The 24,589-nt window shown below is 39.7% G+C and overlaps 1 protein-coding gene across 1 annotated transcript in view; it reads left to right on the top strand.

Moving 5' to 3' along the window:
• The first annotated feature begins 22,394 nt into the window (after positions 1–22,394).
• The window catches only part of LOC306851601 (ephrin type-A receptor 4-like), a 39,239-nt gene continuing 37,044 nt past the window's right edge, over positions 22,395–24,589 (top strand). Inside the window, exons 1-2 of the mRNA XM_079387984.1 lie at positions 22,395–22,584; positions 23,413–23,480. Coding sequence (XP_079244110.1) covers positions 22,488–22,584; positions 23,413–23,480 — 165 coding nt within the window. The 5' untranslated portion in view covers positions 22,395–22,487. The remainder of the gene's footprint in view (positions 22,585–23,412; positions 23,481–24,589) is intronic.

Below are 24,589 nucleotides of genomic sequence, written 5' to 3' on the forward strand. Positions count from 1 at the left end.
CCAGAGGAAAACTTAAATTGCTTCTGTCTCAGAAACAAGGCTGAGTTTTTGAAAACTGCAAAAACTTTGTGATTTGTCTTCTAGGTTACAGCCAGGCGGGAATAATCAGTATTCTGTACTAATCAGGGTCCCATATCAACATTGCACAGATAGATTTAGTCTTGATTCGGTCTTCAACACAAATGATATAAAAACAGCCTTCAATTATTTCAAGACCAATAGAGGAAGAAGGTTATACGAAGTCAACAAAGACTCAGTCATTCTCACTGCCACAAAGCCGACTTTGGATCCTACCAGTTCTTCTAATGAAGATGACCATGCTGAGTATATTCTTATCTATTCTAGAGATGATGCAAATACTCCATCTCCTCTGCAGAAAATTTTGGACATGGAAAATCATGATCAATGTGTTGTTTTGTATACTTACAACTCACCTTGCATAACAAAATGCATTAACGATGAAGATAACAGTATTTTATATGGCCTTTCAAACTGGCTAAACAGACAGACAACTGGGATTAAAGCTTTCGTTTTCCAAAAGATCTGGCCCAAGGACTCGAGTGGTTTGGCAGAGGATCAGGAAGAGCAGTTTACAAAGATTAATAATCGTGTGCCTCTCTATCGATGTGTAAAGAATAATAATCAAATGCAATGTTATAAGTGTGGAGATGCTGGCAGTCAAATGTTGCATCGAAACTGCGTGTCGTAAGCATTTTACGTCAATAATCATTTTGTTGTATGTTAACGAATGATTTTCATATCACTGTATGTCTTGCACCTAAATAAAACTTATTTTGACCATGTAGCGGCAGCGCAAGACTGTTCATTCACAATTAATCACTCTGTCTGTGTCCTTTTTTTATAATAAAGTATAAAGAAATGGAACAGTGAAAGATTATATATTTATTTTATAGGTTTGCAAATTATATTTTAAAATATGCACACATTCACTCTTATTTGTATGCCCAATAATTCTGATTTAACCTATATGCAACTTATATCAACCAAAGGTAAAAAAAAAAAAACAACTTCAATGAAATTTGTGGTCTGCAGGGTGCAAATTTCTGCACTATACTAGACTGCAACCTTGTGCAGTGTGAACGCGTTAATCCGTTAATATGAGCGCGGAAAAAATACGCACTGCATTCGCACTGTAAAAGAAGTATGTGTGAACCTGGCGTTATGTGTGTGCGCTTCGAGTGTCCATGAGTGCACAGTCTCCAGGAGAGTGCACAAGTGCTGAATGGTTAAACACTGGAAAAAAATGAAAATTAAATCCACTTTATAAACATTAGTGACGATGCGACACTGCCTCGATTGTGCAAGTGACAATTTCTGTCAACTGTGCAGTGTGCAGCTCGCTTATAGAGTAGATGTGTGTATAGTGTGACACTGAAGGTAAATAAAGAGCTATAGCGAAATGTTAATCTTTGTGCTTAGTCTCAAAGTCACATTCCGGTTACATAAACTGCTTAGATTAGGCATAAAAATTTGTCAATCTGATTTTTGTTTTCTTCAAGGCTGGTCATAACCTTTCAAAATCAGATTGGTCTATTTTGAATCTGAAAAGTAAGACTGATTACCACTTGGTTAACAGCTGGGGGCTGTTCCATAAAAGACGCTAAGAAAAGCGGGGATTAAAGTCCAAAACCTGACTTGAACTAACCTAACAAATCAATCGGGACTAAAGCGGTTCCATAAACGACAATTCAAGTTCACGCAATCTGACTAATGCTATCCAGGTTCAGTGAGTCAGGATAATGTGAGTACACGCTTATTTTGAAGCAGCCCTTAATGTCGATCATGGATCAAATCGATCCACCATAGCAAACAGCGAATATTTGTGTTGTTTAACGCATTTGAAACATTGTGTTTTCCTCAGTGCATAACTGATACGTCACAGGTATATTTTTTACATCTGTAAATGTCAGAAAACCATGCAAATATATCCATTTAGCTGTCAGGAGTGGGCGAGGCTTATGCGAGAGAACGAGCGCTGCGGCGCGCATGCGCGCTACACAGACAGAGCAGAATAGAATACTAGCGCAAGAATTCTGAATAAAATATACATTCTGCTAAAATATTTGTTGTTGGACATTAAATGTGACACACAGAACTTTACTACATATAAGTGTATTTTTATGATAGCAGCAACTGTTAATCACTAGCTCAAATGAGTTAAATGTGTGTTCCTCTTATCAGTTAAAATGTACTCTGATTTCTATTATAAATTTACATTTTTAATTCAGTGATTTTAACTTTTGATTGTGTTTTTATGCTTTAATGCTTTAAAGAGCCATTTTAGATTGTAATGTTTTAATGTTCTAATAACCATAAAAGGTACAGCTGTCATAAATCCAGAGAGAAATGCTGCATGGCTAGAAACTTCTGATCAACTGCATGCACAAGTAGCCACAATGTTAAAATGTCATTCGCCTACATTTTCGGCACAATACATTAAATACAGTTGGTTGTAGCCTATTTTTTATTTATTGGATTATTTAAGGTGTATTTTCTGTATACTTTTATTTTTGGACCGATAATAAATTAAACTGACTGTATGTGAGAGAGTCGGTGGTAATATGGATGCGTTCCTATTGGTCAGAGTTAGAGGAGCTCAGCTTAGCCTGACAGTTAGCCTGCTCCGGACCAGGTTAGTTTGCCAGCATAAGTTGCCAGGGTAACTGATTTTTAACTTTTTTAAGTTTGATTTATGAAACCGAATCTACCAAAAATAAGCCTGACTAACCGAAATAAGCCTGGCTTATACTCTAATCTTGGTTTATGGAACAGCCCCCTGGCCCCACTGTGTCATGTTTAGGATGTAAGAAGCACAGGAAGTTGAAAATCATGTTCAAAAAGGATTTCAGAATCAGAATCAGAATCAGAAAGAGCTTTATTGCCAAGTGTGTTTATACACACAAGGAATTTGTCTTGGTGTTAGGAGCTTCCAGTACAGAAGTACAAACATGACAACATATAATTAATGTAATAAAAACACTAATAATGAAGAGAATAGACAATAAATTATAAATAACAACAGTAATAAAAATACAATTATACAGAAAAGAAAAAATGAAAAAATGTCCATAGACAGAACTGTGAATGTGCATATGTCTTATGTACTCATGGTTTGATGAGTTATTTACAGATGTACAGTACTGGGGTGTGTTATATGTTGTTCAGGTGGGATATGGCCTGGGGGAAAAAATTGTTCTTGTGTCTGGCTGTTCTGATGCTCAGTGATCTGTAGCTCCGGCCAGAGGGCAACAGTTCAAATAGAGAGTGAGCTGGGTGTGAGGGGTCCAGAGTGACTTTCTTAGCCCTTTTCCTAACTCTGGAGATATAAAGATCTTGGAGGTTGGGTAGAGGGGCACCGATTATCCTCTCAGCAGTCCTGATTGTCCGTTGTAGTCTTCTGATGTCTGTTTTGGTAGCTGAGCCAAACCAAACGGTTATAGATGAACACAGGACAGGCTCAATGATGGCAGAGTAGAACTGTTTCAGCAGCTCCCGTGGCAGGTTGAACTTCCTTAGCTGGCGAAGGAAACACAGCCTCTGCTGGGCCTTTTTCACAATAGAGTCAATATGATTGTCCCACTTCAGGTCCTGGGAGATGTTGGTGCCCAGGAACCTGAATGACTCTACTGCAGCCACAGTGTTGTCCATGATGGTGAGTGGGCGGAGTGCAGGGGGGTTCCTCCTGAAGTCTACTATCATCTCCACTGTTTTGAGTGTGTTGAGCTCCAAGTTGTTGTGACTGCACCATACAGCCAGTTGCTCAACCTCCTGTCTGTAAGCAGACTTGTCTCCATCCTTGATGAGGCCGATGACTGTAGTGTCGTCCGCAAACTTGAGGAGCTTGACAGAGGGGTCTTTAGATGTGCAGTGATTTGTGTAGAGGGAGAGGAGCAGTGGGGAGAGAACACATCCCTGAGGGGCGCCAGTGCTGATGGTGAGAGTCCTGGATGTGAGTTTGCCCAGCCTCACTAGCTGCTGCCTGTCTGTCAGGATGGATGGGGTGGGCACAGAGAGCTGTGTGAGTTTGTCTGAGAGAAGGTCAGGAATGATGGTATTTAAGGCCGAGCTGAAGTCCACAAATAAGATCCTTGCGTAAGTCCCAGGTTTGTCAAGGTGTTGCAGGATGTAATGCAGTTCCATATTGACAGCGTCATCCACAGACCTGTTTGCTCTGTAGGCGAACTGAAGAGGATCCAGCAAGGGTCCAGTGATGTCCTTCAGGTAGGCCAGGACCAGTCGCTCAAATGACTTCATGACTACAGACGTGAGAGCGACAGGTCTGTAGTCGTTAAGGCCAGTGATTTTGGGGACGGGAATGATGGTAGAGCGTTTGAAGCAGCAGGGAACTTCACACAGCTCCAGAGATCTGTTGAAGATCTGTGTAAAGATGGGGGCCAGTTGGTCAGCACAGACTTTTAGACAGGCAGGTGAAATACCGTCTGGTCCTGAAGCTTTCCTAGATTTCTTTTTTCTGAAGATCCGGTTCACATCATCTACATAGACTTTAAGCGCAAGTAAAATGGTGGGGGAGGGAGGGAGGGGGGTTGTAGGGGTGGGTAGGTGAATGTGTGGAGTGCAGATCAGAGCGGGTGTTGGGTGTCAGTCTGGTCTTTTCAAATTGACAGTAAAACATATTCAGATCATCAGCCAGTTGTTGATTCTCCACAGACTGTGGGGGTGGTGTCTTGTACATGGTGATGTTCCTCAGACCAGTCCATACTGACGCCGGATCGTTGGCTGAAAGCTCTCTTCTCAGCTTTTCAGAGTAGTTCTTTTTAGCCACTCTGATCTCCTTTGTTAGTGTGTTCCTGGCCTGGCTGTACAAGATTTTATCCCCACTTCTGTAAGTGTAAAAAAGCCCATGTTCAGTTTATGTTCATTTATTATAAGGGCTGTGCCGCTATTATGTTGGTCATTGATTTGAATGTGGAGGCGTGGCTTACCTCAGCGCGCGCGCGAGAGCGGATCGTTTTTTCGGTTTGGATCCTGAGGGAAGTTCAAGTCCTGCAATCTTCCCTGAAAGGCAGTAATATAAGACCAATTAAAATCTCTTTCTGCAGCGCCTTCACTTTGTGAACTGCAGGAAAGAATCTTTGTGGTCTTCATTGGCAACGGATGGTATTAAACTTCGTGCTGAAGTTTCCTTGGTGACGATTCTTGAATGTGCGTCATTGAAGATTGTGAGTTACATTTGAGTATTCATTATATTATTATTGTCACGTATTCACTGTTCAGCTTGATGTATGGCTGCTACATTATAATTTATGTTATGCGAGAGTGTGGTTACCTGATTGTGTGTATGTTAATAATGGCATACGTAATCAACCATTATAGAGTTGTAACATCTCAGCGGGTCTGCCGTGTTAATGGCATATCTATACAATTTTCTGTTACTGATTACCTTATTTGTTTATTGTAGAACCACATTTGAGAGTCATACATCGAGTGATACACATCCTAGGTCTACTTGCATTTATTGTCACAGAGGATTCATCATTCATCTGAGGGTCTGAGACGACAGCTTCACATCACTGATAGGTTGCATTTCGAAGAGACTAACACGGACTCTTGTAATAATTATTTTCACTGACGAATCACAGACCAGCTGTATCCTTGAAATTCAACTCTGTTGAAATAATTCATTGTGTATTTGTTTATTATTTTGCGTAGGCCTACTCTCTTCATATGTACATTTTATTTACATTTATGTGATCCTTTGACTGTACATATGTACACATTGTATTTGAGTTGTTATTCAACCTTATTAAAGTAAAATAGTACAACATAGTAAGTCTACCTGCTCTTCATTACTCTCGTAGTCATTGGACATCAAGATGTGGTAATCGACCCTCTGAAACGGTTGGCATCGTATTAGTAATTAGTGCAATACAGTTCCCTTTCTACATTTAATGGTCCTTCGAGCCGGATGCTTTAACCGTCTCAGCGATGATGTCCAGACTCAGAGAGGGAATGATAGAGGATGAGGTGGTAAGGCCACGCAGAATTACTCGTCAGCCGTTGTATCTTCAGGACTATGAGGTTCGTTATCCTCAGAGGCAACTCACATTTGCAGATGAGCAGGTCAATACGGTAATGAATGCCGATATTCTCTCATGTATTCGTGAAATGAGAGAGGAGAGTAAGCAGCTGCGGCAAGATGTGAAACGTATTTCAGATATAATCGCTAGTTCTCCTGTGTCAGCTCCACTACAGGTTTCATCACCCTCACGGCAATCACCTAGTGCAGGAAATGAGGTATCTTCTACACCAATGGATACAAGTATGTTGGCCTCACACCAGGATGATCGAAATCCAGGTCAATCTGAGTATGTGCCGTTGGCGCCTCCTAGGGATGATTCTTTGCATGCACGTCGTGATGGTTATCAAGATCTTATTGAAGATCTTACTAATCGTCTAAAAAGAGTAGGTGGACTGAGTGGTAGCCAATTACATTCAGGTCAGTCAACACCTCAGTATACTGAACCTCCTCATCGGGTGAATGACTCACCGCCACACGTTCCTGGCCGAACTGCTAAAGTTCGTGGTTTGCAGCAGAGTCAGTTGAATCCTCCTTATTGGCAGTATGATGATGACATGTTGTTGCAGTCCCATCCGTCATCTTACCCCCCTCGTGTTTTTGGTCGTGCTCCTGCAGATGCACATACTTGTCATTCGCATTCAGAGTATCGGCCCATTAGAAATCTTCATGATACATACTATGGGGACCAAGTGCACACCTTGCAAGGAACTGCCTTAGCTGACCGTTCTAGTCCTCCATTTCAACGTGATCTTAAAACTGAGAACTATCCTGGCAACGAACGGCTATATCCGTTTGATCGTTCATATCCAGTTTCGGATCAAGATCTTAACCGTTCTTTGCACACGCTGCCAGTGCAATATCGTGGGCCTACACCAACAATCCCAAATTTCATTCATGATGACCCACGAGAGTTCGCCAGACTTAAGCTCGCTTTAGGCAACGTACTGCCTGACGACGCTTCTGAATCTTTTAAGTTTCAAATATTAATGGATCATTTGAAATTGGAAGATGCTTTACTTGTTGCAGATTCTTACAGTCACAGTCGTTTTCCCTTTAGTGACACTATGCGAGCTCTTACCGACATGTATGGGCAACCGCATCAGCTGGCATTGCAGCGGATCACCAGTTTGATGGATGGACCCACAATTAAGAGTGGAGATGTAAAGGCATTCAAGGGATTCGCTCTTCGTGTGCGGGCATTAGTGGGAATGTTGAATCAGTTGGGTAGCCCAGGTTGGACTGAGTTGAAGTGCGGTTCTCATGTATCTCGCCTCTTAGCTAAGTTACCTTATGACCTAAGAGCCAACTTTAAGAGATTTGTTAACCCTCTTCAGACTCCGATTCCTACTTTGCTTGACTTGGCAGATTGGCTTGAATATGAGGTTCGCGTGCAGGTGGAGGGAACCCAGTACAGCTCATACCCTGATTATGAGAAACATGCCCCCCGCAAAGACAAGAAGTATGGTTTCCCACCTCGAAAACTGACTACCGTTCTGCATGGAGGCGAGCATAAGGGAGAGTCAGTAGAGAACTCAAAGACAGTGTCAGTGTCCTCAGATAGGATGCAGGAGAAGCCCAAAAGATATTGTCCGTTCTGCGATACCATCCAGCATTACATGAATCAGTGTTCAAATTTTAAGCTTTTGAACAAGGAGCAGGTTGAGGATTGGATCAAAATGAGCCGTAGATGCTGGAGATGCGGCCGAAGTCATCAGACCTCAAAGTGTACATTGAAAGCAAAGTGCAAGAAATGCGATAGAAAACATCTTGAAGTTCTTCATGATGTTAATGCCAGCACAGATTCAAGTGGGAAAGGCAACATCAAAGAGTCAGAGGGCATAGGTCCCGTGAGTTCCACTTCTCAGACCTTGTATCTTGACCGTTCTACAAGCGGAAAGCAGGTGTTGCTTAAATTGAGTCGAGTTGTGATTCAGAATGGAGACAAGTCGCTAGAGACCTACGCTGTACTGGACGACGGTTCAGAGCGAACGATTCTGCTGCATGAGGCCGCTCAGCGTTTGGGCCTTCAAGGTACAGTTGAAGATCTAGCTCTTCGTACTGTGAGGCATGAGGTTCACACCATACGGGGAAGTTCGGTGTCCTTTTCTATAGCTCCAGCTTCGCAACCTGACAGATCATTTCAAATTCATGGAGCCTTTACAGCCAAGGACCTAGGTCTTGTCCAGCATACTTATCCCATCACTGACCTGCAGCAAAAGTATCGCTATCTTAGAGACCTTCCCTTGGACGATATCAATCAAGCTCAACCATTAGTGCTTATCGGTTCAGACTACCCACATTTGATCACGCCGGTGGAGCCAGTGATATTGGGGCCCAAAGGTGGACCAGCAGCTGTGCATACGAGACTTGGGTGGACATTGCAAGGTCCATCAAGGTTTCTTCGCCCTTGTCTTCAGCCACAGGAATGTCTCTTTGTTTCTTGTGTGACACCAGATTCTGACCTCTTTAACCAGGTTGAAAAGCTGTGGAAACTGGACGTTTTGCCTTATCGATCCGATAAGGTGGTCACACGCTCGCGTCAAGATTCAGAAGCCATCCGCATTCTGGAAGAAAAGACCATCAGAGTTAGTGTGGATGGAGTCAATCGATACGCTACCCCATTACTCTGGAAAGAGTCACTTCCCCCGTTGAATGCACCAAAGGAAGCTGTCCTGGCTCTCCTATGTAGCACGGAGAGACGGTTATCCAGAGAACCACAAAGGGCCGCCACTTATAATGCTGAAATTCAGAAGTTGCTGCAGGCAGGCTACGTCTCCCCACTATCATCCAAGGAGTGTGAATTGAGTCCTCATTCGTGGTACATACCACACCATATGGTCCATCATAATGGTAAGGACCGTATTGTATTCAATTGCTCCTTTGAGTTCCAAGGCCAGTCTCTGAATGAGTATCTCTTACCTGGGCCTACTCTCGGGGCAAGCTTGTTGGGAGTTCTCCTCCGTTTCAGGGAGCACCCTGTAGCTGTTTGTAGCGATGTGCGAGGCATGTTTCATCAAGTCCGTCTCCTTGATGAGGACAAGCCTTTCCTCCGATTTCTGTGGCGTAATGGCAATACTGCTGAGCCTCCAACAATCTATCAGTGGGAAGTTTTGCCCTTTGGAACCACCTGTAGCCCCTGTTGTGCTACATTTGCCCTTCAGTTGCAAGTAGGGAATTACCTTGAACCAACAGATGAGGTGCGTCAAACTGTTGAACACAGTTTTTATGTAGACAACTGTCTAAAAAGTGTACCAAACGAAGAACAGGCCGAGAAACTAGTACACAGATTACAGCACCAACTAATGGAGGGTGGATTTGAGTTGCGACAATGGGCCAGTAATGTTCCTACAGTCATTAACCACTTCCCGTCTGAGCTAAAATCAAAGAGCAGTGAGATCTGGATTAACCAAGAGACAGCCAATCCTCAAGAGCGTACCCTCGGACTGATATGGCACTGCAAATCTGATACTTTGTGCTACAAACCATACCAGAAAGAGGAAGGTGAAACCACCATGCGTAAGATTTACCGCACACTCGCAAAGCAATACGATCCCCTTGGGTATCTGATTCCTTTCACTACAAGGGCTAAGATCATTGTGCAATTGCTCTGGGGCAAAAAACGAGGCTGGGATGACCCTTGCCTTCCTGCTGAGTTACTGACTGCTTGGCAACAATGGGAGAATGAGCTCCCTCAGCTATCAGAGATCTCTCAACCCAGATGTTACAGCTCCAGCATACAGAATGCAGTCAAGAGCCGCAGTATTCATGTATTCTGCGATGCTTCTGAGAAAGCTTATGGCTCTGTTGCGTACTTAAGTACCGAGGACGATCAGAACAATATCGAGGTAGCCTTTTTGGCCGCAAGATCCAGAGTCGCGCCAAAGAAGCAGCTCTCCATCGCACGCTTAGAACTTTGTGCTGCAATGACAGGAGCACAGCTGGGTGCTGTATTGAAGAAAGAGCTGACCTTGGACATCCACAACGTTATGTATTGGTCTGATTCTACCACAGTCCTCACGTGGCTGCAATCTGATTCTTGCAGGTACAAAGTATTTGTTGGAGTCAGAGTCTGTGAAATACAAGAGTTGTCTGATCCAAAATCCTGGCGCTACGTTGATTCGTCAACTAATCCCGCTGATGACATCACACGAGGTTTGGCATTGACTCAACTGGCTCAAGACACTCGCTGGAGGAAGGGTCCAGCCTTCTTGATGCAATCCAGCTGCAATTGGCCAAAGGCACCTGAAGGTCAAACCCTCGATGATAGTCAGGAGCTTAAGAGACCTGTATTCAGTGGATTGATTAGCGAGACTGCAACACCTGCCCTTCCAGACTACCATCAATTCAATAGCTATCAAGAGCTATTAGAAGCCACAGTGCAGTCCCTGCATGGGGCGGCTGGTAGTAGAGAACCACCCGATGCAGATGAATTCCATGATGCAGAATTGACTCTTCTGAAGCATTGTCAAATGCAAGACTTCCCTGAAGAATTTGCCTTGCTCAAGGAAGGAAAGGCACTCCCAACCAGCAGTCGGCTGATAGGACTTGCACCTGAGTATGACAAAGATTCCAACCTGATCAGAGTTGGTGGCAGACTTAGAAGATGTGACAGCTTGGCCAAAGATGTTCTACATCCTGTGGTTTTATCTCCGACTCATCCAGTGGTGAAACTCCTCATTAAGCACTATGACACTCAACTACTTCACCCTGGTCCTGGTCGGGTGTTCGGCGAACTACGACGGAAGTTCTGGATTTTACGAGGGAGAGAGGCAGTTAAGAAACATCAGCGTTACTGCCCTGAGTGCCAAAAGTGGAGGGCTCAACCAGAAATTCCAAGGATGGCAGACATTCCACCTTCCAGCCTTAGGTTATTCAAACCTCCCTTTTATTCCACTGGGGTTGATTGTTTTGGTCCCTTTACAATAAAGGTGGGTCGTCGTACAGAAAAAAGATGGGGTATTCTCTATAAATGTCTCACCACTCGAGCGGTTCACCTTGATCTACTTGCTCATATGGACACTGATTCATTCTTGTTGTCCCTCAGACGCTTTATTTCACGTAGGGGAAAGCCCTATGAGCTTTTATCTGACCAGGGAACCAATTTCAAAGGTGGGAGTCGTGAATTGGAAGAAGCTTTCAGTCAGATACAACCCACTATCAGAGAACAACTAGCCAAAGAACAGATCAGGTTTCGCTTTAATCCCCCCAGTGCTCCTCACTTTGGGGGCTCCTGGGAAAGAGAAGTGAGGTCTGTGAAAACAGCCCTACGGACCACCCTGGGTGCTCAGATTGTCACTGAAGAGGTTTTGAGGACAGTATTAGTAGAGGTTGAAGGCATCTTAAATTCAAGACCTTTGGGGTATGTCTCCAGTGATGTGGCTGATCCAGATCCTGTGACTCCGAATTCATTGCTGATGGGGCGGCCTGACTCCTCATTACCTCAGGTGGTCTATCCTGAGTCTGATCTGCTCAGCCGGAAGAGATGGAGACACAGCCAGATTCTCAGTGATCACTTCTGGAAGCATTTCGTGCATGACTTTCTGCCTACCCTACAGTCACGTCAGAAATGGAATCGAGAGAGAGAGAACCTTACAGTTGGAACTGTAGTCCTTATAGCTGACGAGCAGTCACCGAGAGCGCTCTGGCGAGTTGGTACTGTTTCATCCATCATCCCTAGCTCTGATGGTAGAGTTAGAACTGCTGTTGTTAAAGTGAAAGATCATACTTACACTCGACCAGTTGCCCGATTGATTAGATTACCCGATGTACCGCAGGGCTCAGATTATACACAATAATAGATTTACTACAGGCAAATTTGTCTACCAAATTTGGGGGCGGCTGTAAAAAAGCCCATGTTCAGTTTATGTTCATTTATTATAAGGGCTGTGCCGCTATTATGTTGGTCATTGATTTGAATGTGGAGGCGTGGCTTACCTCAGCGCGCGCGCGAGAGCGGATCGTTTTTTCGGTTTGGATCCTGAGGGAAGTTCAAGTCCTGCAATCTTCCCTGAAAGGCAGTAATATAAGACCAATTAAAATCTCTTTCTGCAGCGCCTTCACTTTGTGAACTGCAGGAAAGAATCTTTGTGGTCTTCATTGGCAACGGATGGTATTAAACTTCGTGCTGAAGTTTCCTTGGTGACGATTCTTGAATGTGCGTCATTGAAGATTGTGAGTTACATTTGAGTATTCATTATATTATTATTGTCACGTATTCACTGTTCAGCTTGATGTATGGCTGCTACATTATAATTTATGTTATGCGAGAGTGTGGTTACCTGATTGTGTGTATGTTAATAATGGCATACGTAATCAACCATTATAGAGTTGTAACATCTCAGCGGGTCTGCCGTGTTAATGGCATATCTATACAATTTTCTGTTACTGATTACCTTATTTGTTTATTGTAGAACCACATTTGAGAGTCATACATCGAGTGATACACATCCTAGGTCTACTTGCATTTATTGTCACAGAGGATTCATCATTCATCTGAGGGTCTGAGACGACAGCTTCACATCACTGATAGGTTGCATTTCGAAGAGACTAACACGGACTCTTGTAATAATTATTTTCACTGACGAATCACAGACCAGCTGTATCCTTGAAATTCAACTCTGTTGAAATAATTCATTGTGTATTTGTTTATTATTTTGCGTAGGCCTACTCTCTTCATATGTACATTTTATTTACATTTATGTGATCCTTTGACTGTACATATGTACACATTGTATTTGATTTGTTATTCAACCTTATTAAAGTAAAATAGTACAACATAGTAAGTCTACCTGCTCTTCATTACTCTCGTAGTCATTGGACATCAAGATGTGGTAATCGACCCTCTGAAACGGTTGGCATCGTATTAGTAATTAGTGCAATACAGTTCCCTTTCTACAGTAAGCATCCTCTTTGGCCTGACGAAGCTGTTTGAGTTTCCCAGTAAACCACGGTTTATCATTATTGAATGATAAGAATGTCAAGTCAAGTCACCTTTATTTAAATAGCGCTTTTAACAATACAGACTGTGTCAAAGCACTTAACAGAATCAAATTGGAGGATAGAGTGTCAGTAATGTATAATAATAAGATTAAACTCTCAATTTTCAGTTAAAGGCATTTCATTATTGAATTCAGTGATGTCATTGTCTAGCTCAGTTTAGTTTAAATTTAGACATTTAGTCATTTGGCAGACGCTTTTATCCAAAGTGACTTACAATTGGGGAATACAAAAAGCGATTCATCTTGAAGAGGCAATCAGACAGAGGAAGTGCTCTGTAAGGCTCGTCTATTGGTCCAATGGAGGTTTCCAATAATACGAGGAAGGTCTCTCTGCGTATTGCTTGTCTTTCCTTTTAGCAACACAACAAGATTAAATGCAATATATTTCTTTCACATGTAATAACTCGTTGTTTCATCTGACTCCATAAATGAAAAGGTTTTAATGATATCTGTGCATCATTAAAGTGAACGAATGTTTGATTGTTCTGTTAAGCTCTGATTATACTTTACCCGCTTAGATCAGGAAACTATATCGCTTCGAGTTCCTCACCAGGTCTCCGGCACAATTTTGTCAGTTCCAATGACCCAAAACAGAGGTATTTGGCTAAATATCTGAGATTTGCCGTATTCCCACTTGCACAATCAAAGATATGTAATACTTAGCCCCCTTGGATGCCCCTCAGGAACTTAATTGAATCGTTTACTTTAGTAGAGTCTTCCTTTGACCACCATTTAAAGACATTAGTCGATCAACTTTACCTTTCTTCAAAATGGCTTTGTCTGGCCAAGCTCGTGGCTTTTCCCACGTAAACTTATCTAAAGTAACATTAAATTAGAACAGAGGTCATCGACGCATTCAGATCTAGGCTGATCAAACAGCATCTGCTGATTCTAGACAGAAACTTACTCGTCTCCTCATCCAAGCACAATTGAATCTAGGTATTGGGTATTAGTCGTCACTAATCTCTGACGCAAACTTGTGGAAATATACGAATCCAATAATCTAATTGGGAAAACAGATCTCAGAGTCGGTCAGAATACAATCAAACGTTTACAATTTATTGATCAGGTAATGAAGCAATAATTCAAAATCCAATTCATAAGAATAAAATCATCAGTTGAACATGTCATAACAACAATTCAGAAATAGAGGAATTTGTAGGAATTATTACCTGTCAACAAAACTACACACAGCATTTGTGTGGGAAGTCAGTTTACAGACTCCCCGAACTTTTCCTTATATACCCAGCTAATTCAATATTCTTACCAAATGGTGGCGTTTGTCATTATAATTACAATTTGGTTCCCTGTTGAGGGATTCACGCTGTGAGATCAGAATTTGTACTTGAATGGGTTCTTGTTTTACATACAGGAGGTATAGTCTGAATGGGGGATCTGGGGGAGGGAAACACCTTTTCAAGAGACACATCACTTTTCTCATATTTTATAACTTCTTTTAGCTTGGTTGGGAGAATGAGACCATTTTACCAGGCGCACAGAGACATTTTAAATGATATCAAAAACGTATAGTTACTTCTTGTGCATACATAACATTGCATAGGTTTTCAGTGTATTTTAGGTGAGGAGGAGGAGGGGGGTGAAGGGGAGATAGTGTGTGTGAAGTGTGAGCTGCACTGTGGGCTGCATCTCCGAAGTTCCTTTTACATATGCAGGAGATAGTTCAAGTGTTAATTTTCAGGAGGGCCTTTTGTTTCATCGAGGGGTTGATCAGACATATTGGCACCAGCCTTACAGCTCGTAACACCAAGTCTCAGTCATTGTTCAAATAAGTACAAGCTAGTAAGGGAGGGAGAGAAGGATAGAGGGAAAGATAAAGGTTTTTTTTTTTTGAGTTTAGGATTAAGTCAAGTACTGCCGAAAGAGATGAGTTTTCAGTTGTTTCTTGAAGATTGATAGGGATCCAGCATTCCGGGATCTGTGAAATAGTATCTGTGAAATCAAATTGACAATAATCGCTAGAAATCAAGTGTCCCCAACTGAGCAAGCAAGAGGGGACAGTGGCAAGGAACCAAAACTCCCTCTGTGACAGAATGGAGAAAAAAACCTTGGGAGAAACTAGGCTCAGTCGGAGGACCAGTTCTCCTCTGGCCAGGATATTATTGTTTAATTATTGATTTAATTAAAATTTTAAATATATAAATGTATTATATTTCCATTTTTATATTGTTGAAATTTCTAACAATAATAGTATTATGTAGTTAGGTATTTTATTATATTTTTAGTTTTATTGTATATTTAGTCGAGGACTTCACTGGGGACATGTCCCTGGAGCTAATCCAGGTGTCCGGCCTCCGCCGACAATCAAGGCCGCAGAATTCATCTCCCGGCACCGATCCACCATCTGATCCGGACATGGACTGAGAAACAGAATAAGAAAGAAACAGACAAATATTAGCGTAGATGCCATTCTTCTTATGATGTAACAAGTACATCGTGTGTTATGAGGAGTGTTCCTGGTTCTGGTTGATCTAATTAATGCAGCCTAACAATCCTTTAACGGATTTGAATAATAGAAGTGTAGTAGTGTGTTATGTGTAAGCCAGGTTAAAGAAATGTGTCTTTAATCTAGATTTAAACTGACAGAGTGTGTCTGCCTCCCGAACAGCGTTAGGTAGATTGTTCCAGAGTTTGGGTGCTAAATATGAAAAGGATCTGCCACCTGCAGTCGATTTTGATATTGTAGGTATTATCAAATGGCCAGAGTTTTGAGAACGCAGCGGACGTGGAGGACAATAATGTGATAAGAACTCGCTCAAATACTGAGGAGCTAAGCCATTCAGGGCTTTTTAAGTAATTAACAAGATTTTAAAATCTATACGATGTTTGATAGGAAGCCAGTGCAGTGTTGACAGTGTAAATACTGGGGGTTATGTGTCTTTTCTTCAAGAAGAGACGAAAAGTAATCAGATCTAGTAGTTTTTAATGCTTTTCTGTAGGATAGGGTATTTTCCCGCCAAGCTATACGAAACACCTCTAGTTTTGTTTTCCTCCAGCTGCGCTCCATTTTCCGGGCTGCTCAATTTAAGGTGCGAGTGTGCTCATTATACCACAGAGTAGAGATGCGCGGATGGGCTATTATTTCATCCGCAACCGCATCACAAAACTCATCATCCGTCCGCCATCCATCCGCACCAACGTTTTTGACCAATTTTTAAAACCGCACCCGCACGCCATCTGCTGATTGGGCTCTTTATTTGAATGGCTTATTCTTATTTTTAATTTTTATTATTAAATTAATGTTTCTTTATTGATTATTAGAGAATAGAGAATGACTTTAATGTAGACATGTAGTTAATCCAAACGTGCAAGCCAAATCCAGCATTAATTGACGACGCTTTGAAGTGACGCTAAAGGATACGAAGATGTGTCTTTTCACTTGATTCGATTCCTCGAGCGTCTTTTCCTTGCATCCTTCCCTCGCATCCTGGAGGGGTGGAGCTAAGACACGAATAAAGGAAGCAAGGAAAGGAAACGAGGATGCACAAATAAGAAATGAGAAGCACCCTATAAAGCTCTCAGAATATCAGCAGTGAACTCCGTCTCCGATCAGCGCACAGGGACAAAAATAAATAAATTATCTGATATCTCTATCAGACAATGCCTATTTTATATGCCAAAAGAAACAACGGGCAGTAAAAAAATATTAAAATAAATATCTTAATGTAGGCATAGGCTATAGTCGCATATTTTGACAAACAGTTGAAAAAAATAAAAAACGTCATATCGTAGCTAAGCCTTATAGGCTCAGTCACCCCCACAAACTTAAATTAGAAAAATAAATATGCCATCCCTCTTTGAGCGAACATAAAGTCTGACCAAATTGCCTGTATGACAAGTCTATGCCCCAATAACCCATGGACTTAGGATCATCCCCTCAAACTTGAAGCATAATGAAATACTACGCCATCACAGTTGCGACAAAGAAATTCTGGCAAAATATATGAAGGTAAAATGACGTCAATAATATTTGCATGTGCAGGGTAATATTTGTGAATGTGTACGTGACATTGCAAGCGTAAAATAAATTCGTATGCTAAAAAAGCAAGCGCGGAAAAAATGTAGGTCAGAAGAATACAGATCATATTTATTTCAAATTAATATGAAGTTGCAGTTTTTCAACACATGTTTTACAATTACAAAACATAGTACAATGATGCAAGTCCTGTTTTCTTGAGCTTATAACTTGATTTACACCTTTACAAAACTTATTTGCGCATGCGAATTTATTTTACGCTTGTAATGTCACGTACACATTCACAAATATTACCCTGCACATGCAAATATTATTGACGTCATTTTACCTTCATAAAAATAGCCTTAAGCCTCGGAACGTAAAAGCGAGGCCAAATAACTAAATATATGACATGTCTAGAATAGAATAGGCTAAACCAATATGAACGTAAAATTATCAGCTGACCGAACTCAAAAGTTTATATTAAACATGGGCTGTGTTTTTAGCCTAGATAACATAGGCTATTTGGTTTAATATGCCTGACCTTAGGTCTAGTTTGAATTTTTCTTGGCACTATGCAGGAATAAAATGGCATCTATAGTGTCAGGATTCAGACGAGAGCGCCTTTTTTGAGTTTGTCACGTACCTCCTTCGCCGGCGTTGCCATCTCTGATAATAACAAGCAGTCGATCTGCATATACTCGACTAGCCATATTACTGCCTGATGAAAATTTGACTATTTCAAAGTGTGCTCGATTTTTTTGGATGTAGGTATAGTCAGATAATATTTAACAATGTATACATATATTTTTTAATTTGATTGGTACAACCACCCGCCACCCGCCCGAATTTAATTAAAATATTATTTTTCGTCACGTCATCCGCCCGATCCGCGGTTTATCCGCGGAGTCCGCGGCTGTAACCGCCAACCGCGCATCTCTACCACAGAGTCAGACTGTTTTCTTTGATCTTCCATAAGCGTAAAGGAGCAACTGTTACACCCTGATAAAGGGGGAAAATAGACATTAATAAATGAAGACAGACTCGTGCTGTTGTCTCTGCGTCAGTCTGTATTGGCTGTGTTTTCTTTCATCAACAGATATTACTTGAATAACAGAACCGTGAAATAAATGAGTACATCAGTACATTAAATCACATCAATATGTGTCTGAAACCAATCGTACAAATACATCACTTCTTCTATAACAATTCACAACTTAACACCTTCCTGTCTGTCCTTTTCCAACTGCTAAATGAGTTATTCCCTTGTGATAACAATACAGTTCTTTTGTGTTCACTGTCAATTGATTCTTCAGTAACGATTCCAAATGAGAAAACGATTCAGAGTTCCAACTCGATAAACAGTATTTCAACAGTCCATTATAAACACTGAACTCATTCTGAAATACACAAAAAAACTTAATTACACATAACATTCAATTTCAATTAACATTGTACAAATATACCCTTCTGTTCCACTTAAACCACTGTGAGATTCATCTCATTAAGTTTTCTCCACCATTTTATGTTTAGCATGTTAAGCATGCCGATTAGCACAGACAACCTTATAGTCTTTGTTTGAATCAAACACCGCGCTTTCTCATATATTCACGGATGGTCCGTGTACGTTTTGATAGTTTGTTTTCCACTTTGAAATGAAATAAGCAGAAACGTATGAGGCGCCAAGTAGGATTTAAATCAAACTTCGCTTATCAATAAATACATAACACACGTGCATATACACCTATAAATTACTGGCATGTATAGTATTGGATGTTCAAAATACATATATGAAATCCATACCAATACATATTACTGTATGTTAGTAATGAATGCATATACACTTGTGAATAACTTGTGTATACATATAAACTTGACGCATGCATACACCTATAGACACTCGCTAATACATATAAACACGATCCATGCATATACACCCACAACAACACTCACATATAAACTCACTGCATGCAGACACACATATACATACTCGCATATAAACTTGATCCATGCATATACACCTATAAACACTCGCACATACATATAAACTCGATGCACGCATACACACCCATAAAACACTCACGCAAACATACAAAATAAAATTCACAAACGTATACAATTCTGATAAGAAAGATGCATGCTTTAGTTGTGTGTATATATGTATACGCAAGTGATTTCTTATGTGGATGTTGGTGAACTTTTCAGTGCAAACGGAAGGCATTTCAGTGTAAAAGGAAGCAGCGGCACTTCCGACGGGACATTTGAAAATGCTTAACAAGTGTTTAAAAATGCATTAAATGGTGAGAGGTAGAAAAGGTGGGCAATCAGGGGAAATAAAAATAAAAAAATCCGCACAGGTCATGGTTTGCCATCTCCAAGATTTGTATTGATAAATGGCTTTAATAGTCATTCTCAATGCAGATTGAAAAACATTTTTTAGTTTGGCATTTTCTTCCCAAGCAGTACTCTTAAGCTTTACAGGTGTACCTAATAAAGTGACCAGTGAGTGTATAAGTGGGCAATTCTTGTAATAAATGGTTGAACTAATTTTTGATTGTGATCTTTCGTGTATTTCGCCCCACAGGACTCAGACATTGAGTCACAAAGTACCATGGAGCAAACTGATGGGAGTGTATATCATACTGTAGGAGGAAGCGCTGCCTGACGATGACCGAGAAGGACACTGGTGTCTTAATTGAAGGTGTGGAAGTCCTCAGTGACTTGAGTAGCATTGCACAGGCTTGTGCTCTGTTATTTGGACTGATATACTGTTTGAACCTGAGCTACCCTCCAGAGCTCAAATGAACTTTTAAAGTCTTGCAGAAGATCTTTCTAAATCTAAATGGACAGAGGTTGTCATCCAAGGCACAATTCCTCAGAAACAATCTACTGGAGCAAGTGAGCTTGAACTTTTTTTTATTATTACTATTTTACAGCTCAAAAAATTTGTATACTCACAATTGTTTGTTTTATATTATGTTCATTCATGTTTATGTTCAAATGTTATTTTTGTGTGTGTCAGGCCAAGATTTACCTTACAAATTTCCAAAAAGGGTAGTGTTAAAAATGCGTAAGACCAAAAAGGTGTTAAAGCCCTAAAAGCATAGCTTGGGGATCAGTTTTCTCAAGAGCCAAGATTCTGTTGGCTAAATGTTTCTTATACATTGTGTCAGAAACATTCAAATGGATAGGAGACTTAAAGTGAAGAAAGCAGTTTAAACCTATTTGGTGCATGCATGTTAAAACCTAATGAAAAAATTAAAATTTTAAATAGTTTGCATGTTTTCTGTGCTTTATTTGCAGATTACTGAACTTCTGGTAATGTCTTGCTGCTTAGTGCTGTCATGTAAAACAAACCTAATTGAAACGTCAAGATAGATATTCATCACCATACATGAACAAGACATTAATTGATGTAACAAGGCAGAATTTGTTGAATTTAAGTGCTTTACCGACATTGAGTGAATGATTAAACTAACACAATACAAACATTTTGATTGAATTAGTTGCAAAGAAGTTACATTGACATTAAAATCATGTTTAATCTACAAATGCATATTGTGTTCAGATAACATATTCGAAGCAGTCCAAGTTTACTTGATTTGATTAGATGCATAATGGGTGCTAGGATATACTTCTATTGTTTTATACCTCGCTGTGGCACGTATATTAAATCCTAGTGCAGATTTAGATGATACATAAATACATATTTTTGGGACTAGTGATTTATTGTGTCAAATAGATAATAAAGATAATTTTTCACAAATGCTGTTTGCACAGGATGCAAAGCAAATTTAGAAATATTTCAATAATTACAATATACAATCATGATTTTGTAGAATAAAATATATTCACTTGGTGGAACTGTCAGTGCTGATACTACGATTCACAACAATAATAATAAATATAAATAACATTATATATACACGTTAGGGAAACAATGTTATTTTAAATAAGACATTTCATCAATACATAAAACATCAATTTCACTGCCTGTTTCACTCAAACGTTACAAACATACAGCAAGTAACAGATTGAATTAAATTAGATTTTTTATTTTTTTTTAAATATACTCCAATAATATTTGTTTTATTTAAAACTTTGAAAAATCGTTTTTTACAGTGTTGAGAAGAACAAATGTCTTGCAGACCACTTCTACCACTCTAATAAAATATATTCACTGCTCAGTGTGCTGGTGAACTGCTTTAAATGTATTTTGTCCAGGACGAGCCTGTCAATCAAACCTGAACACACAAAGTGAGTCTGTGGTGAAGGTACAGCTGGTGCTCACCCACAGGCTCTCCAGGGCCCCGGGGCCCGTCACCTCTCTCTGCCCAGAGACCTGCTACTGGCTGACCCTCTCAATGGAGGTCAGGACTCCACTCATGGAGACTATTGGATTCAGTCAGCTGGAGATGAAACGTCTCCCACAGCAACAGAGAGAGACACTGCATGAGGGCAGAAGCATCCGGATGCATGAGAGGAACCAGGTGTCAGGTGGAATTCAATCAATAAGAACATTTCACTTCATACTGAGATGAGTATAAAACAGAAGAAAAGAGGTGCTGTAAACCCCCATGATAGCCTACAGATGCTATTAATTCTATTAATTTTGCTTGTTGTGTCGAGAAATGGACGCTAGATGGCGATATAAGATCAGTCCATAATTCAGCCGCCTCGAAATGATCTAACTTAACACTACTACTGCAATTAATATTAATAATATTAAAACATTTTAATTATGTTTTTTTTTTTTTTTTTTAATGAATATAATTTTATTCTCCGTTTTATTGTTTATTTTGTTCATGTTATTCATTTAATTTTTTAGGACTATTATACAATTTTGTTGTAATTAAACGTATTAAATTAATTGTAATTAATGTTTTAAAATATAAAATAGTACATAGTATATTCGAAAAACATTTTAAACAATATACTATTTTGAATACTTTTAAAATATTTTAAACAATAATTAATTTTAATTAATATATTATATTATATGTATATGTGTGTGTGTGTGTGTGAATATAAAATGTATTCTTTATATATATATATATATATATATATATATATATATATATATATATATATATATATATAAATAATACATTTTATATTCACACACACACACACACACACACACACACACACACATATATATATATATAAAATAAATAATAGCAGTTTACGACCAACACTGCTATTTAAACAATTTTTTTTAATACCTTAAAAACATAAAAAAATACTACTTAATTTCTACTACTAATGACAATTTTAAGCAATATATAATTTAAATAAGTGACCACCGCTCTCTTTCTTGATTGACAGGTACGTCACTAGAGAATGCCACGCCCCCTCCAGCAGAGCTGGCTGAGTGCGCGTCTCGTGCGCTGCTGCTGCAGATCAGTCGCGCGGAGGAATAAACAGGAATAACGGAAAGACAGTAACGGGACGAATGGCGCTCATGGCCGGGATTATTTACGCGCTCACCTCGCTTTTCCTGGGGATTTGTGCAGGTCTGTCCGCTCCAAGGAATCATCCGGCGAATGAAGGTAAGAGGGTTTTCAATAAAGAGGAAAGTTTAGTGAAACTCACGCAAATACATGGAAAACAGTAACGATTTGTGGCCAGTTCCAGAAAAAAATAAAACACCTTACGAAAGAAGCCTACTTATTACTTTACTACTTTATCACTACGGATTTTTTGTATTATAAGAAGTTTTTGTTGCAACTGATTTCTGGAAATAATGTACACTTTATGTTATCACACAGCAGGGCAGTAGTCGCTTAAATATCTTAAAAACTACATACTATTCATAGGGATATGCCACAAATTATTCACTATTCTGTTTACCCATATTAGTAATTATAATGTCTTAAATATTTAGTATTAACTTTAAAATGATTTGGTCGTTTTTATCAAAACAATAGAACAGAATAATTTATTATCTGGAAATATAAACAATATAACGTCAAACATCATAATAAAGGCTGTATAAGGCTTTATAATTAACTCGAAGATTATTTGTTGGCCTTATTATGGTCAAAATAGTTTTTCTTGTGCAGCCTGGAGCTTTTTTAAGTCTTTACTGTAAGACAGAACAGAGTTTGCCTAATTAAAAAACGACACACTTTTCTTTACATTGATTAATTTGGTAATTACTTTGCAAATTATTATTTGTAATAATTAGCCATAATTTCCTACTCACTTCAGTGCTTGATCAAACCTCTATGCACTTTTCAGCCGCGTTTGCAGCTGTTGTCATTATTTATCTGAGATGTATGCCTTCCAGCTTCATCCTAGCATCAGTTTTATCACTGTGGGTAAGATGCACAGGCTGGTGATCTCATTCTCAAGTCCTCTGTGTTTTTCTCCTTCAGTCACGCTGCTGGATTCCAGATCGGTGCAGGGAGAGCTGGCATGGGTCGCGAGCCCGACGGAAGGAGGGGTGAGTCGGCACCATCTCTCCGTCCCTCTTGCTCCAGCTTTACCTCATTAGTATTCATATGTATAGTTAGAGCACCATTTCATACGTTTAGATAGACACCACATCTAAAAGCACCTAAAGCCTAATGCATTGTAACAGTTTCGTTCTGTTTTGCTTTGATGGCAATTAAATTCAGCCATACAAAGAGTGCAGGTGACTTTATTTTTATTAGACCTATCTGGAGTTGATTTATAAATAATTTTGTCATTAATATTGTCTTTTTAGACTGTTATATACTGAGAAATGCCATGGAACTGAAAGGCATGGATTTTCTGCAACAGCATAAAAATAAAAATGGTAATTGTGACTACAATTAGACTTTTTCATCTCAATTCTGAGTTTATAGTTCACAATTCAGACTCACAATTCTCAGATATCAGAAGATAAAAGTCATAATTGTGAGATTAATATTGCAAGATATGAACTTGTAATTCTGAGTAATTGAAAGTTGCAGTTACTTTTTTAAATTTTTTATTCTGTGGAGGAAACAAAAAAAGTGTGGGAGTCTTTCCTCAGAATTGTGAGGAAAAAAGTCAGAATTCTGAGTATTTTCTCAGAATTGAGAAAGAAAAAAAAAATTAATTGTAAGATAAAAACTTGCAATTATTTATTTATTTTTTCATCCCTTGGCAGGAAGTCAAAATTGTTCTTCTATAGCATCGCCATTAAAAAAAAAACATTTAGAACCTTTATTTTCCTCAGTGTACCCTCACAATTTTGGTTCCAGTCTCAAGAGAGCCTCAAGATTGTTTACATCTTGTATATAAAAGCATTTACATGTTAGATGCTGTCTGTTGATATTGTTTGTTTCAGCCTCCAAAAATGTTCATGTCACGTATGAATACCTGCAAATTCAAGCGAGATCAGCCTGTCCTCTCCACTTCTCTGGGATGTAAATTTGGAAGGTTACAGCGATGGGCGTCAAATTTCCTAAATAGTTGAGGGAGACAGAAATGCCCTTTGTTAGGAAACTCTATCCCTTTTCTCTCTAAAGAGGTAGGGGGGAGAGACTTGGCAACCCGGAGGCAGAGAAAAGGTCTGTTTGAGTGTCTGTGTGAGATTTTAGATCG

The sequence above is a fragment of the Barbus barbus genome, assembly GCF_936440315.1.
Source record: "Barbus barbus genome assembly, chromosome: 31".
NCBI lineage: Eukaryota > Metazoa > Chordata > Actinopteri > Cypriniformes > Cyprinidae > Barbus > Barbus barbus.